This window comes from Lissotriton helveticus, chromosome 2_1 (genome assembly GCF_964261635.1).
Source record: "Lissotriton helveticus chromosome 2_1, aLisHel1.1, whole genome shotgun sequence".
Classification (NCBI taxonomy): Eukaryota; Metazoa; Chordata; class Amphibia; order Caudata; family Salamandridae; genus Lissotriton; species Lissotriton helveticus.
Window position 1 is genome coordinate 513,053,121 of NC_136059.1, and position 16,600 is coordinate 513,069,720.

The 16,600-nt window shown below is 44.0% G+C and overlaps 1 protein-coding gene across 1 annotated transcript in view; it reads right to left on the minus strand.

Moving 5' to 3' along the window:
* Window positions 1-16,600, minus strand: part of LOC144820131 (A disintegrin and metalloproteinase with thrombospondin motifs 6) — a 463,746-nt gene that overhangs the window by 29,786 nt on the left and 417,360 nt on the right. Inside the window, exon 13 of the mRNA XM_078677765.1 lies at window positions 1,362-1,518. Coding sequence (XP_078533891.1) covers window positions 1,362-1,518 — 157 coding nt within the window. The remainder of the gene's footprint in view (window positions 1-1,361; window positions 1,519-16,600) is intronic.

Sequence of the window (16,600 nt, forward strand, 5' to 3'; positions counted from 1 at the left end):
GGATCACCCACATAGGCTCTTTGTTTGCCACAGGTCTTACATGGCAGAAAAGGCCTTAATTGTCAGATATGATGCCAAGATTTGTGAAAGTTGAAGAAAAAACTGAGTAGCACTCAGGGAGACTCCCTTCCACACAACGCTCAGTAAAAATCTGAGAGATCCTGCCTCTGCTGAGAGTGATCTAGAGAATGCTGGCAGCTGACTGCTTGGGTTCCAACATTAGGTCCTTTTTGATAAAGGCCATAGATATGCTACTATTGACATGGCTTAAAGTCATTATAGCCTATGAAACTTTTAAAACACTGCTCGAATATTTTACTGTGGGACTCCAATCTCGAAGACGGGGAATGATTCAGGCATGTGAATCTATGAAAGATACCCCAATACTGGATAACAAATTCCATGTGAGGGCATGTCATCCTGATTGGCTGTTACTTCCATTATATCCTGGGACAATTTCCCACTTCACTTGATGGCACACTACATGTTGGTTATACAGAGAATCTCCTCAACTGATGAAGTTTCAACAAGCTGTGTTTTTTACTGAAGTATACAAAAAGGTGATGGATGGAATACTCAATTTAATCTTAGCCACTGGTAATTACTGGGGCCACATCCCATCCCATAGTTATTTTGCACCCATGCCACTCAGTTTGGACCCAGTCACATGCAAACAAGTCTTGACTCTTCTTTGACGCTTAAAATTTGACTTAGCTGCAGTGAAAGAGGAGAGCACAAAGCTGAGCTGACAGTATGAAATCATGTCAGAAGTATGATTGTGTTACCAGATGCAAAGAATAAAAGTCTTAACAGAAGTAAAAAAACAAATGTAAAACAAAAATAGATCAGAAGGCATACTGAGTAGATCTAGGGCTTATCATATGACATGGAGTTTTGTCCATTCAAAAATAACACAACACTGTGTCATACATGCCACCCTCCTTTCCCCTGATCTCCACATCTGCTCTTATTTTCTTTCTCCGACCAGAGTAGCCGTTGTGGTATGTCATATTTTCTTTGCAAGTTTCGGAGTGAAGTAAAGGAAGTACAGTGTGATTTGTAGAATACTGTGAAAGACAAGGTAGGGTTTTTGGGGTCAAAACAGTAAAAGTAGGAGGTGCATACCTGAAGACAAGGCCTCCTGTAGCTGATATACTGTAAAACATGTCACCATATCAACTGCCATCTGATTAGTAAAGTATGTAGATTATTGTAAAACGCTTTTAAAAGGAGGGATTAGCTTAATTTTTGGGAACTAAATGTTTTAAATAAGCCGTAATCAAAGTAATTTGCAATATAAACAGAAGTATAACGATTTTGAAGACAAAAATACAGTGGCAGACAGAATAATAACAGTTTACCTTCAGTGTTGGAAATTGGAGTGCTGTCACATTTACTTTCGCACTGTTGCATTGACTGAGGACGCGTAGCTTCTGGACAGTCATTGGATCCCTGACCGGTATACGAGAGGCACTGCACAGTACGCATTTGTTGTCCAAGACCACATTGGGCAGAACACTGAGATGAATAGAGGCACAGGCAAGACAAAGAGGGAAAGAAAAAGTAAACGTTTGGGTAAATAGCAAAACTAATCAGATGTCACAAAACTTTGAAACAAAAGGCACTCCTGTGCATGTTTACAGCTGACATGGCTTCTATTTGGTTATAGACAGCTAGGCAAGTATGTGGTTCCTCAAAATCGTCCTCCCAATACAAGTATTCAGCTCCAGAACACGCTGGCAACAGACACCAAGGGGCATGAAATAAAATAGTGGCACATTGCAGCTCAGCAAGTCCACTTGCTGCGCTACACTGCGTCACTGGGAAAGGACGAGAATGTATCGCATTTAAGGCACACTCCTTACTTTTCCCCCTGCGCTGGCGCACAATGGGTTGCCTAATGCCAATGCAGGCACCCTTGTACTACGGTGCAAGGGTGCCTGCATTGAATGCAGGATTGTTCTTCTGCATGAAGGGAAGAAAATCAGTCCTGAGAGGCATTTTCCTCTTTCTGTGAGTGCTGCAGAATGCAGCACAGCTGGAAAGAGTAAATAAGGAGGAGCAATAAAGATTTTTCACCTTGTTATGCCTCTCTTAGGGAGGCGTATCTTTTTGGGACAATCCCAGGTTTACACGGTTTTGTAAATCTGGGAATGCGTCAAAAACCATAGGAACACCCAAGGAACGCCTAACCAGGACAGATGCATGGTGAAAAAGTGACGCAAACCGGGTCATAAATATGGCCCCAAGGGAGTTTGTGTGATTGTTGGGATTTTTGTTGCTTGGCAGCGTGTTGTTAAGGTTATTCTCACAAGTAAGAATGAATGGCAAACGACTCCCATGCACAAATACTGCAAATACATGCATAGCAGGCTATTGTGCAATGACTGAGCATTATGGGATGCTTGCTGGGACAGATCGGACGGACTACTGTAACTGTTGTGGTATCTCAACACAAATTTATGAGATGTAGTTTTGCTTAATTTTAAATGCCAGGTGATAAAATGTAACTGGTCAACAAAAAATGTCATGTAAAAACATTCCTAATATAATTCATGCATATTTGTGCTTTGAGTCCACTTTCAGGTGGCCCTTCTTGAAGGCACATTAAGACTTGGGTTATGTTGTGAGTTTGTACTTCTGTACTTTATTGCTTGTGAACTGCTATTACTATGCCTATGTCATGCTGGACAATCTGATTTTTATTCATGGGCAGCTCTACCGTAAATATAAAGGAAAATTGAAATTTCAATTCATAGCTACATACCTCTGCTTAATCTATCTTCATACGCTGCCTCTGTTTTCACTATCTGCACGAAGAATTTAAGCATTTCTTATGCAACCTCGATCAGCATTATATCTTGGAAACATGCCTTTGAGCTCCTGAAGAATTAAAGTCTCCAGATACCATAAACAGCTCAAAGATGGAGGTCCTAGAGATACTTGACTGTCATGACTGACACAATAGCTCAGCATCGCCGATTTTTGTTGGTTTTACCATTTAGCAATGTGATTTACTGAAATGTCTGAAGAAACTGAAAGCTCTCATTGTATTAGCACAATCCACAAGTTCTTCCCTTACCATCTTAGCCTTCTCTATTGTGGATGGAGAATTATTATGTACAGGCTTTACTATGCCAACTTCCTTTTGCCCGATCTCTATGAAAATGTTTACTTATTTATACCATTCATAAAGCGCGCTGTTACCGAGCGGTGTCCTGGCGCTGAAATGATAGCTCCCCTAAGTGTCAGGCCCCTCCTAATGTCTAAAAAGCCAAGTTTTTATATTTTTTCGAAAGGCTAAGAGGTTCGCACTTTGTTTCAAGGCCAGGGGAAGGCAATTCCAAGCAGTGGCAGCTCCTCTAACGAAGCTTCTGCCCCCCCATCGTGCCTTCCTGATCCTGGTTGTCTTGATCAGCCCTTTATTGGCCGACCTCAGCTGTCTGCCTGGCGTATACAGTTGGAGGTGCTGCTGGAGAAAAGATGGACCCAGTCCATGTACCGCCTTATAATCAATACACAGTGATTTAAACATTATACGTTTGCGCACCGGGAGCCAGTGCAATTTCCTAAGTTCCTGTGCGACCGGCGCAAACTTAGGCAGGCCCTCAATAAGGCGCACGGCAGCGTTTTGCAGCACTTGAAGTTTATTGAGCAGCCCTTGTTGGGCCTCAAGGAGAAGACTTGCAGTAGTCTAAGCGGGAGAGCACAAGTGCCGTCACCACCGTTTTCCTGCTACTGTCTGGCAAGAACGGGAAAATCTTCCTGATGATTTTCAAGGTCCAGTAAATAGAGGAGATCAGAGCATTGACTTGAGGTTTAAAAGATAGTTGATTGTCGATGAGGACACCTAGATTCTTAACCTTAGCTACCGGAGTGGGAGGGGTTCCCATGTCGTCCGGCCACCACTTAGGACTCCAGAAGCTGATATCCGAGCCAAAAAGTAGAACCTCGGTTTTGGAGGAGTTCAATTTGAGGCAGTTACCTGCCATCCAGGTACTAACTGCCGTCATGCAGTCCTGAAACCTGCCCGCTACGCCTTTTCTCTCCCCGGGAGCAGTGATACAACGATCTGAGTATCATCTGCGTAAGATGTTAGTTCAAATCCGAAAGATCGGATCACCGGGGCGAGAGATGAAACATAAATATTGAATAGGGTGGGGCTGAGGGAGGAACCCTGCGGGACCCCCCCTGGTAATTTGAAAGGTCTAGACTCAAAATCTCCCAAGGCCACCACCTGAACCCTATCCACAAGGAAGGCTTTCAAGATGTTAAGGGCCCTCCCCTGAACCCCGCAGTCCTCTAAGCGATCCACCAGAATAGTATGGTGGACCGTATCGAAGGCCGCAGACAGGTCGAGAAGGACCAGAGCTGCACGTCCCCCTGCATCCAATGCCTTCCTGATCTCTTCAGTAGATTTAATCAGGGCGGTCTCAGTGCTGTGACCTTCCCTGAACCCATGTTGGGCTTTATCCAGACCTTGAGAAGATCTGAGGAATGTACAGAGCTGCAAGTTCATAACCTTCTCGACAAGCTTATCTGGCAACGGTAACCGGGCTATAGGCCGGTAGCTATTTGGGTCTGAGATATCAAGTGTAGGGTTCTTGAGCAGCGGGACAATTGATGCTCGTTTCCAGCAATGTTCCTAATAACAAACATCTGAATTAGAAGGATGGATTAATAATGGAGCTTTCAAAAGTGAGAGGAAACTTTGGTGTTCCAACATCACTTACCCATTTCAACGAAGAATCTTCCAAAAAAAAAGATTTATTTATTATCACTTGTAACTTGCACATGATTGAGGCTTTGTTTGGACCAGCTCTACCACAAGTTTAATCAATGCAAGTTTGCGAGTTACTATAAATACACATTTGTCTATTATAACCTGCTTTTCGCAATAAGCTGAAGACCTGACTTTTCAATTAACCAACCTACCATAGGCATGCCTAGGCACACAACCTGCTCAGCAGCAGGATACCCTTGCGGATGATAGTGCGCTTCACAAATAGACTTAACATAACATTAAGGGTTAACTGCTAATTGCTGCCCCAGCTATAATATCATTTTATCTTGTGAGTTGCTGTCTTGTAATCTTGTGTCTTGTATTCTCAAAATTGATATTGAACTGTTATGTTAGGAGCTTTGTTGTCCACATACGTCAAGCCTAGTGGTCTTCAAACTTTATAACGTCAAGTCCCCCTGAGCAAAATGCTTGTCTATAGGGCCCACCCTCAAGCTGGCGTGGGTAGGGAGATTAGATTTTCAGGAGTGTAGAAGGTGTAAATATGGGCAGCTTATTCAACTGTATTACACAGTGCGGATTGTACAAGGCTATGAGTGGTGAAGAAGATGGCCTTTCCTCCTTAATCCAGGTTCCTGCAGTCCTTCTCGCCGTTAACTCCTGCATTGTTTCAGCCAGGCCCGAACAGTCTCCTGCCTTCCCACAGCCATACTAATTCTTGCAGCTTTTCCTCCTTTCCTCTTGGCAATGTTCTAGCCCACCAGACTCTTGCAGCGCACCCTCCCTCCATGACATACTGCTCAATTCACCCCCATTTCGAGAGTGTCACCTTGTAAGGGCTCATTTTCACCCTTCAAGCTAGCAAACTCTTTTTTTTAATTGAATGAGATCACCCACCCTGAAAACCTTCCTCAATCAAAAAATGTTCATCACTATTGATTTAACTGGGATCACCCTACAAAACTTCTCCATCGCACCAGAACTGGGCACTCAAAACGTTGAGAAGTATGCTAATGTAACCTACAGCACTTACTCCCTCCAAACTACTGCATCTCTCTTTGCCCCATGGTCCTTCAGTCCGTGTTCCTGCAGAACCACATTCCTTCAAGATTTTGGAACTCTACCTTGTTTCTGGCTGATGCACTCCTCAATCCAATCCCTCCAAGCACTTTACTTCCAGAATGTATTAGTATCCTATCTCCGCTGGTTCCTACAGAGCTCGTTTTTTATTTTCAGATCTATTTTATTTTTCAGGCGTAAACACATAATACAGGTCCACTGATACACAGCGTTAAGCCCACAGCCCTATGCAGGGCCGGCCGCGTAAATAGGTGTTTCACTGGTGACATAAGGAATCACCACAAGGAGCAGGTTTGTACACAGCGTTTCGCCTACAACCCCTGAGGGTCCGGCCGGTGTATAGTGCTATGCCATCTGGGCATGTTATGAAGCAGGACCTCTGAAATCTACTCCTGTAGCACATGGGCAACAGGCCCAAAGGCAACAAACAGCCCAAGACAGGCCCAATAACCTTAAGAGTCGAGAGAAGGAGAAAAAGAGAAGAGGAAAATAGAAGGGAGAAGACAGCACAGCAAGAATAGGAGTGGTGCGTGCTGGGGGGGAGGGGTATGGTCCGGCACTAATGCCGGCAAGGTCCAAGTTCAAGGGGAGGCTATGGGAGCAATCTACCAGGGTCAAGTGGATATTTATTCGGAGGTTGCCAGACAGCCTTAAAACGAGTATCACGCGCTTGTAGTCTCGCCGTGAAGAGCTCCATAGTGATGACATGCCATAAACGCACAAACCAGGCAGTGACTGGGGGGGCTTCAGTTTTTTTCCAGTACAAGGCTATGAGCTGTTTGGCCGCCCCTAGCATATGAAGCGCCAGAGTCCAGTCGCTCCGGGTGAGCGCCTTCAGGCTAGCAGGTTTGATGCCCAATAAGATTGTGCTCGTGGCTTCAGGCAGAGGGAACCCCAGTACCCGTTTGATGTGGCTAAGGACCTCTTTCCAGAATAGAGTCAACGAGGAACACACCCACCAAACATGAATGAAAGCCCCAGATGCAGACAGGCACCTCCAACACAGAGGAGAAGATGTAGGAAACATCTTATGCAGGCGCTGGGGCGTATAATACCATTGAGTCATAAGTTGATAGGCACTTTCCCGCTGCGGAATGCTGCGATAGATCTTGGGGACATTCTGCCATAATCGGCACTACTGCGAGGCCGCATTGGACGTCGACTGCCATTGGTGCTCATACGGGTGAGAGGGTGTTGCAGTTGGATGCTGCAGAATCTGGTAGATCCGAGATATCAGCCCCTTTGATTCATCAAAAGAATGGACCAGTCGTTCGAAGGGGGTGAAGGCGCGTGTAGCCGCCTGCTGCATCTCCCTCTCGGACACCCAGTGCCGCAGCTGGGCATATTGCAATCTCGCTTCCGGTGGGACGCGAAACTCCTCCCCACATTGGGCAAAGGTCTTGAGTGCACCCCCCTCATATAGATCATCCTGCAGCCCCTTTGTGTCCATTTGGTAAAGGCGCGTGTGCGTTGGGCCGGTGGGAAGAGCGGGTTCCCCTCCAGAGGGGTATGTGGTGAGGGAAATGTTGTGAGGCCTCTGCGCTCGGCTACTTTATGCCATATACCCAAAACTGTTCTTGTGGGCACCGCTATGTAGGCACTCCTAGAATGCGCCACCCGATGAAGCCATACAAGATCCCAAATGGTTCGCCCAGTCACTACCCTATCCATATGCAACCATCCCTTCTCACTCTCCGTCACCGTCCATTCCACCGCAAAACAAAGGTGCGAGGCCCAATAGCAATCTACGAGGTTGGGACAGGCCAGCCCTCCCCTATCTCGTGGTGTCATAAGAAGCTATTGAGAGAAACATGGTTGTTTCCCTCCCCAAATGAAGGTCGTAAGTTCGCGTTGGAGGCCGTGTATATGATGTAACGGAATAGGTGTGGGGAGGCATTGAAATAGATATAACATTTTAGGGAGGATTGACATCTTAATGACACTCCCGCCAGTTTACTTGTCTCCATGTGTCTAGAGAGGGGGTCAACTGGAGGCCGAGGTAGCGAATGTGATGGGAGGCCCATTGATACGGCACAAGCTTCTCCAGGAGGGGAATCTCCTCCTTCGGGATGGTGAGATTGAGTGCCCAGGATTTGTCATAGTTAATCTTAAGGCCGGAGGCCTGCTCAAAAAGGCGCAGCACTGAATGCAGCGCCAGGAGGGACACTAGAGCTCGCTTTTTAAAGTTTCCTGTAGTGTACTAGCCCTTGAGACTCCAGCAGCTCTCCCATCCCACTCTGTTTGCTCCCTCTGGGATCCATTCTTCTACTTCCCTGTGGTGAGAGTTGCCACCTGCCAGGTTTTATACTGACAAGAGCAGTTTTCTAACGTCCCAGTCAGTGCATAAACTAGAAAAATCACCTAAAGCTGATATTTTTTTCCCTTCGCAGTATATACGTCTAGAGCGTCTAGACGTCTAGTGTCTAGAGCTGCCGTAATGAACCCTGACTGATTATTAAAATAAATAGAAATAGAAAGGTAATGTGAAAAATGAAAATCAGCAATTTTATATAAAGTTCTACTTATATATCATACTCAGGCCTTGGCAAAATCTTAAAATGTGAACATATGCATGGTATTTGTCTGTGGTAACGGTGACAACACTACCTGTGGGACCCCTCAATGCTCCCCTGCTCCAGGACACTGTTCTACCCTTGCATGGACGTTTTCCCCAAACACAACCACAACGGCCGGTCAAAAGATATCCAAAACAACCATAACCCACATAATCATACTGATAAACCTATCACCTTTATTGTGAGGGTTAACCTCTTTCTAAAGGCAGAGGAGCTTGTTTCCATGTCCACTCTCATTTTGTTGTAAGGAGAGCCATTATCCATTTTCTTTGCAGTCAAAGCATACAATCGAGGAATGAACTGTTTAGTGGCAGCTTTGCCTTGGTACCATCTGCCACTGTAAGCTGTCTGCCCTTCTCCCATTTTCTTCTTAAGTGATACAGTGATTAAGTGGCTCATTAGGAGCAAAGTTGTGACATTTTCATTTTTCTAGGATGGTGAGGAAGTGGGAATCCTGCTGGTAATTGAATATGGTGTTTTATGTGAAACCAATGCTTGGGAAAATATTGCTAGCTCAAAGAATGACGTTCCCTTTGAACAAAAAGGAAAACACATATGAGACCCACTGTGTAAAGCATGGATGTACGTTGTTACAATGCATGCTTTTACTACGCATGCCTTTACAACGCAGGATTTACAACGCAAGTTGTTACAACGACTTGCGTTGGGGTGTGCTGGATAGTGAATAGTTTAATTTCCTATTCCAACTCCAGTCCCCGTGGATAGTAGGGAAGGTGTTGGATAGTAAATTAAACTATTACCTACCCTAGAGCGCCCCCCCCTGCGCAATTCGTTGTAATGACTTGCATTGTAAATCCTGCGTTGTAAAGGCACTGCGTGGTAAAAGTTGCGTCGTAAAGGATGTTTCCCGTAAAGCATGAAGGGTCCAATGCACTAACTCACACAGGCAAACCAGGATGTACACTTTTTACACAGACAACTTTACTAATGGTTATGAAATTTACGATACAACTTATATACTAAAAGGTTTCAACACAAAGTGTCCATTTGCCAGCGATCTCAAAACGATTTTCCTAATTATTATAAATTAGGCATTTTACAAGTTGTCTGTGAACCATTTATTTGTATTATTCATATTTCTGTGATTTATAAATAGGAGGGAGGCACCCCTTTCCCGCCACCTCTTATTTTCAATTCGGGCCCCCTTAATCCCTGGGCCTGGGGCTAAAGCACTGGGGGGTACTTTCCCTGCACCATGTGGCAGGGAAATGTCAAAGGTGCATTTTTTGCATTGTGGTGGGTGCTGCAGCTAGCAACACTCACCACAATGTTAAATATAGCAGACGCGACCGCCGTGATGGCAGTCGCATCGTAATTGCATATGTGGGACCGCTGCTTTATAGGTGGGCGGTCCCCATCCCCGGGACTCAAGCCCCATGTGATGTTGTGAATTGCTGGCTCTGCAACAAGAAAAAACTTTGTACATTGGGCCTGATGTTCTCTAACTTCCTGTGCTAAGATGAGAGTCACCTTCATATGGTCATATAAGATAATGATTTTAATTCCGAGGGAGCCCATCGGATAGACTCAAACAAGATTAAGGCTCAGATGATGATATGATAAGGTACGTCAGAGAGCTTTTGATTCAGTTAGAAAAGGAGTTTTTAATTACACTGGCACTTCATATCAAGGACAATGTGCTGAAGCGCGCTAGCACATTTACAGATGGGTAGGACACTACTCTTTAACAGTACTACCCGCAGTATTTCTTCTGAGGAGTCCAACGAGAAGCAGGGAGCATTCCACAGGAATGACTAATTATACAACTAAACATGTATATGCTCTAAAGAATCCATACCTAGGAGCAACCCTTAACAATGGACTTTAAATCACCAGCTGCAGTATATTCAGTGCTTAATTTGTAAAAGAATGAATGCTGGTGCCCAAAGCTTTGCACTGGTGGTGTTATTAAAAATGGGCATGTGGAACACTAAGGCTGTATAGTGTGGCAATCACCTCAGGCCTCTTTAATCCACTACCAGACACTGCTGCAGCTTTATCTCACTTTTGTTGGTCCCTGCTTTCTCTCTATGTGCCTGTTTTTCTGTATTTCGCTTCCTCCTTCTTTCCTGGTTAGGTGTTTTTTTCTTCTTGCTTGCAAGGTTAATATCTGATGAGGAAAAATAGGTGCCCGTACCCTATAATGAGAGCCGGTGTACCCCACCGGCAACCACTGGCTCAAATTAGGCACTGAGTACATGCTGAGAATGGTTTATCAAAGAATGGCAGCGACACAACCCATAGGCATTACTGAATCAACAATGAAGAACGAGCCTTACGCAACAAACTTTAATGTATGCCTGAGGAACCAGCAAGGAGCTTCAGGGCATCATCCATGGGGGGTGGGCATTATACAACCCATCTTCTTTTGAGTGATTTTATGTTAAAACCTGCTAAAGAATACGATTATAGCCAGAGGGATTTAAATACAGGCAAGCTGCATATGTTCAGTCTTAATTGTCGCTATTTCGTTAGCCATAGAGCTGATATAATCTGTGGCCCACAATCCCTATGTCTGATTCTTAACAGAAACCTGGCTAAATCAATGTGCTAATCCTGGTGCTGCTCTTGCACTTAATGAGAGATACGGTATTAAGAGATTGGATAGAGTCGGTAAAAGGGTGGTGGAGGGATTATATTGCTATAATGTTTAAAGAAACATATTTGTGTACCTTGGAGCAGATTAAAATTCCAGACTGGGAGAGCACCTTGTTCTCTATTGGCTTTGCCAAACATTTTACTTGTCTACTGGCCCCCTGGGCTAGAAAAATGATCTTCCGAAAACCATGGTGGAGTCGATTGCACCGTTTGCAATGAGGTCTGCAAATTTTAATCCAATTTGATAACTGAACTTACATTTTGATTATGATCATGTTGGCAATATTTCAGATTTGGTTAATGACAGGCCTAGAAGCTATTCGGTTAATCCAGTTAATTAACGCATCCCTTCACTCAGCAGGTCATGTTTTGGATCCTCTTTTTCCCAGCTTCTTGGTATGCTGTCACCCCTTTTGTACTAGCTTGGACAGCTCATTATGTGATCCCTTTAACGCTGTTGGTGAGGCAGTAATCACCTCTAACAATTTCCAGACCACGAAATATCAGACACTGGAATAAACTTGATGAAGGTACATTTTGTAATCTGGTAAAATAGGATCCTAATTTACTAATTTAGAAGATTCTGCAATGAAATTCAACTCCTGCATTAGCACTGTATATGAAATTCTTATCCTCGAAGCAGTGGTTCCCCCAGTTTGATAAATGCCTAGTTGAACAAAAAAAAAAAGATGTAAAGTTCTTGAACGTGTGCCATTAAAAACTATCATAAGATGATTAAAAATGTAAGCATTAATTATTATGATGTAAAAACTGAAGGTAGTCCGAATTCTGCCCAGTATTTTTTTGCTATTGTGCAATTATTGTTGAATGTATTGGATACGTCTCCTTCAGCTGATACCTCTAATGATAAGTGTAATATGCTAGCAGTCTACTTTGTAAAAAAGGTGAGGTACATTTATACCAATTTTGGAGGAAATAGCCTTAGCCTTATTCCAGTTCATGATATGCAAACTGAGCAGGAGTCTTTTCGAGTACGTCTAGCTGCTTTTCAGTCTTGGAATATGAAATGCCTACAAACTCTTTTCCAGCATTAAATATACCTTGCCTATTGGACCATGCGTGGCCAGACACATTAAAAAAGGCAGGAGATGTTCTTCTTCAGTTTTTCGTAGCTTGCTGATTCTATCTCTTTCCATTGTGGTAGTTCCCGCACAGTTGGAAACAACCCATTGTTATTCTTTTATTAAATAAAGCTTTTCTAGATCATAAAATACTAGAAAACTGTCAACCTATCTCTCTTTTGCCGAATCTGACCACAGTCTTGGAGAAATCTAGCAATAGTCAACTGACAAAGTATTTGGAGGAACATCACCTACTTCATCCATCCAAAACTGGTTTTCGGCCATCTCACAGTACTGAGACTGCACTGATCAGGGTTATAGAGGAGCTGCCTCAGACTGTGGGTAAGGGAGGAATTGCACAATCCTTTTATGTTACGTTATAGAAAACTTGTAGCGCGCACTAATACTCAAGAGTGTCCTGGCGCAAAGTAGAACAGTGAACTGATGGAATGGAACCCGTTAACAAAGCTGCTTGAAGAGGAAGGTTTTCAGCTGCTTTTTAAACAGTGTGAGGCTTTGAATCTACCATAATGGCAAAGGCAAAGAGTTACAGACAAGGACTGGCCCCCGAGCCGCATTCTGCGGAAACGTGGGATCTCCAGCTGTCTAAGGGAAGCACAGCGCAGCGGTCTTTTGGGGCTATAAAAGGAGAACCGCTTTCTGATGTACAGTGGTCCCAGCTCATGCAGCGCTCTATGAGCCAGACTGAGAGCCTTGAATTGTACTCTCAGGGCCACAGGAAGCCAATGCAGGTCGCGTAATTGCTGTTTAACGCGAGACCTTCCCAAGATGTTAAACAGGAGTTTTGCCGCAGCATTCTGTATGATGTGAAGCTTATGTAGTCGGTACCAGGAATACCGACATACAGAGCATTGGCGAAGTCTAAGCGGGAGAGGATAAGAGCCCGCAGGACCATCTCCTTGACCAACATTGGAAGCAGAGAAAAAAACCTTCTCAGTGCTTTAAGGGTGCCAAAGCAGACTCCAGAGAGTTTCTTGATTTGCAACCCAAATCGCAAATCCTCCTCGAACCAGACCCCCAGAATTTTTGCAGGGGCACCCACTGAGTTAGGACAAGGATAGTCAGAGGGCCATAACGACTCCCTGAAGGCCGGCGGAAACTGGCCAAATAAGAGAATCTCGGACTTGTCCTCGTTGCATTAGAGTTGTGCCTGCGCCAACCAACTAAATACAGCCGAGAGACAGTTCGGAGCAAGGTCCGTGGATGAGTCAGAATCCTCCCACGTGAATAGAAGCTGAGTATCGTCTGCATATGTAATTATTTTTGCACCCAATTCCTCCGCCAGCGTAATCAAAGGGATCAAGTAGATATTAAAAAGCAGTGGGCTCAGGGTGGAGCCCTGTGGGACCCCCATAAGTATTTTCTTGGCCGCTTTGGTGGACTTACTGTGAGGCGGTGCAAGCTGTGCAGGCCGCCGACGCTGTTGACTCTCGAGGGCACAGGGGTGGTTTTCACGGCTGTTCTTACGGAGTCCTCGCAGTGGTCCTCGGCTGTTATAGATCTCTGTAACCCTGCGGCGGTTTTCTATACTCCTCCGGCAGTGGTCACTTCAGCTCCAGTCCAGGATGGCCCCTAAAACGATTAAAATACTGAAAGACTCGAGCATAGCAAAGGATGCAGCGAAGGATGCGGCAAAGGAGATTAAAGGAGTCCCGAAAGATGGCGCGCAGGATTTCGATGCAAAGGCTGGTCAGATGGCTTGGCAGTCATTTCTAAATTTGGCAGGCATGGATTTCTTTAGGGCAACGGAATAATATACTCTGGTTTCCCGACATACTTAGCCTGAGCCTGAGAAGTTATAAATCGGTTTGTAAATGCGTAAGGTGTGGGGCATCTAGAAAAATCTGCAACAAATATATGCTAGTGCGTCAGTTAGATGTCGATGGTCAGAGGATGATTTTGTGCATTTGGCTTAGGTGTGTCCTCAGATACACCGTCTTTGCCAAAGGGTCTGTGATTTTTGACTGGAAAGAGGAGGGTACCTCATGTTTCACTAGTGATGGGGGCTGCCATGAAAAAAACACTGCAAAACCGCACGGACGCTTCATAAGTATATCCCTACTGTTAGCTAAATGCAGTAAAAATGCAGATCGCTTGACTTAAGCTGGTGCATCTGAGCTGACTGTAAAAAAACTGCCTGCCGGACATAGTGAGATGCGGTGAATTTGAAGCTACCTGCACTATGACTCTCCTGCAGACCTCCAGGCTACAAGATATTTGGGCACCCTATCTGCAAAAACTTTGAAGATACCGTCCTTTTGGCTGGAATAGTTGACTTTGTGTTTAGCTGTTCACATTGTCCCTATCAGTTTGCAGTCCAGGGGAGGAGGTTGGGTGCAATTTTAGGCATTTAGGTACCGGGCTGTATGGTGTTTTGTCCGTTTTGTAATAATGGCCACCGAGTAGGGTATGATATGTTTCCTGATGTCACTATATATTCTGCTACAGGAGCAACAAATATCATTAAAGAAAAAAAATGATTTTTGAAGCAGATAAACCATTATTACATATAACAAGAGTGTCCATTTGTACTGTTGGCTCTACAGCACGGGAGCAATCTCAATTTTTTTTCACATCTGCCAAGATTTTGCTGCTATTGTTCAAGTACGCTCACATCATTTAGGAGAGACATTTCCGCCTATTCCCATGGAAGCCTTAGCTAAAAGCCTGCAGTGAAAGATTCGCCTCCTTGAGTTCCACCCAAGAATTACCCGTCAGCTATCCTGTGCATGGAGAGAGTCTAGGTTGCAAAGCTGTATCCATCATTTGGATCTTTTGGGATATAAAACATGTCTGTTACTGATTTCAATAATACATACCAGACGATACACAAAAAACATTACCTACACAGATAGCGACAAGCTCAACAATATAGGATTCAAAGTAAAAAAAAACAGAACTTTGATAGAAACCAGGTGAAATAACGATAATTAAAAGCACATTTCGGCGGCTAATTGAATAATTTACTAAGTAAAAAAGTACTGCTTGTTAAACCTATACTGCTTTAACCAATGCATATAGAATATGATCTTGTACACTGAATAATTCGAGAGCATTTTAAACATTTTTTTAAATGATTTGGGAGAGAGCTCCAAACCCCTGCTGTAGTCGGTCAAATTCACACAGTGAAACATAGAGTTGGCATTGAAACATTGTTTAGGCCTTCTTCTAGTTCCCATTCCAACCAGGTAACTGGCATGGGAGGTATTTGGCTTCCATAAGCAGCACAACAGTGTTCATCCCAAAAGTAACCGTTGTGAACGATAACTTTTCGTAAAGTGCTCAAGACTTATCTCTTTGCCAAATAAATTAGTATTTTTTTTTACATTTTGGACCTATCCCAATCGCACAGGACCAGACTACCCTACTTTGAGACGGTTGCGACCGATAAGTGATTTAGGGCCATATATATCAAGCAATTTTTTAGTTGCAAACGCTGCGAATTGCAAAAAAGCGTTTACGATTAAAAATTCGCTATTCCCAGTGTATGAAGCACAATTGCATAGAAAAAAAGAAATCGCTAAAATAGCGATTCCTTACGTTGCGAGAGCCTGAATTCTGCGATTTCCCTAGCGATTCCTTATTTTGCGATTACCTCAGTTAGCGAAATTCGCAAATAGTAGTAGTAGTAAGCTTTATTTCGATATATAAAAACATATCATAAAAGTAGCACGTCACAGTTTAACAATAAACAATAAAACAACTTACAATACATTTATACAATAAAAGGAAGCTGTCCATTGGGATAACAACATATTAAAAGCAGGGGAGACCTCATTGAATCATCAGTTTTTTTGAGGTTCTTGTGCGCCAGGCCCATCCCAAGAACTTTGCCATACAGATTGAATAAAAAGGTCTTGTATCTGAAAGCAATATTCGCAAAGCTTCAAGATGTGAGCGGGTACCTAGGCTCCTGAACAGGGGCTTCAACCATCTCCGTCTGGGAGCTAGATAGGCTCGACACTCAAATAAGAAGTGGGCCACGGATTCTGTTTTTAGCTCACAAAAAGGGCAGTCGGAAACAGTTTGCAATGGTGGTTACCAAGTAGAGGTGAACTGGCACAACGGTAGGACCCCAACCCTGAATCTAAAATATAAAGCCCTATCATAAGAGTTATGTATCAGGTCCAGATAGGCTTCTCTGGAGGGGTTACATTTAACCGTCAGGAAGTTGGCAACAGTTTTTGGGTGGTTTGGTTTACCCATCCTCTCGCTATCGACCCAGGCCCAATATACCTTCTTTAATTCTTGTTTGGGAAGTGCAGTTTGATTTTCCCAATTGCATCCTAAACCCAGCAAGGTAAGTGCCTTCTTGACCTCTCTAAGCCAGGGGATCTTATACCAGCCAGGGAGGGACAATACATCCTTTAGGGCATCCGCATAGCTTCGGAGTTCAGGGACATTCCAAATTCTGGACCACAGTAGCAAAGGGCGTAGTTTAGCTTGGTCACAGATAGGGCGAATACCGGTGTCTAACAAGA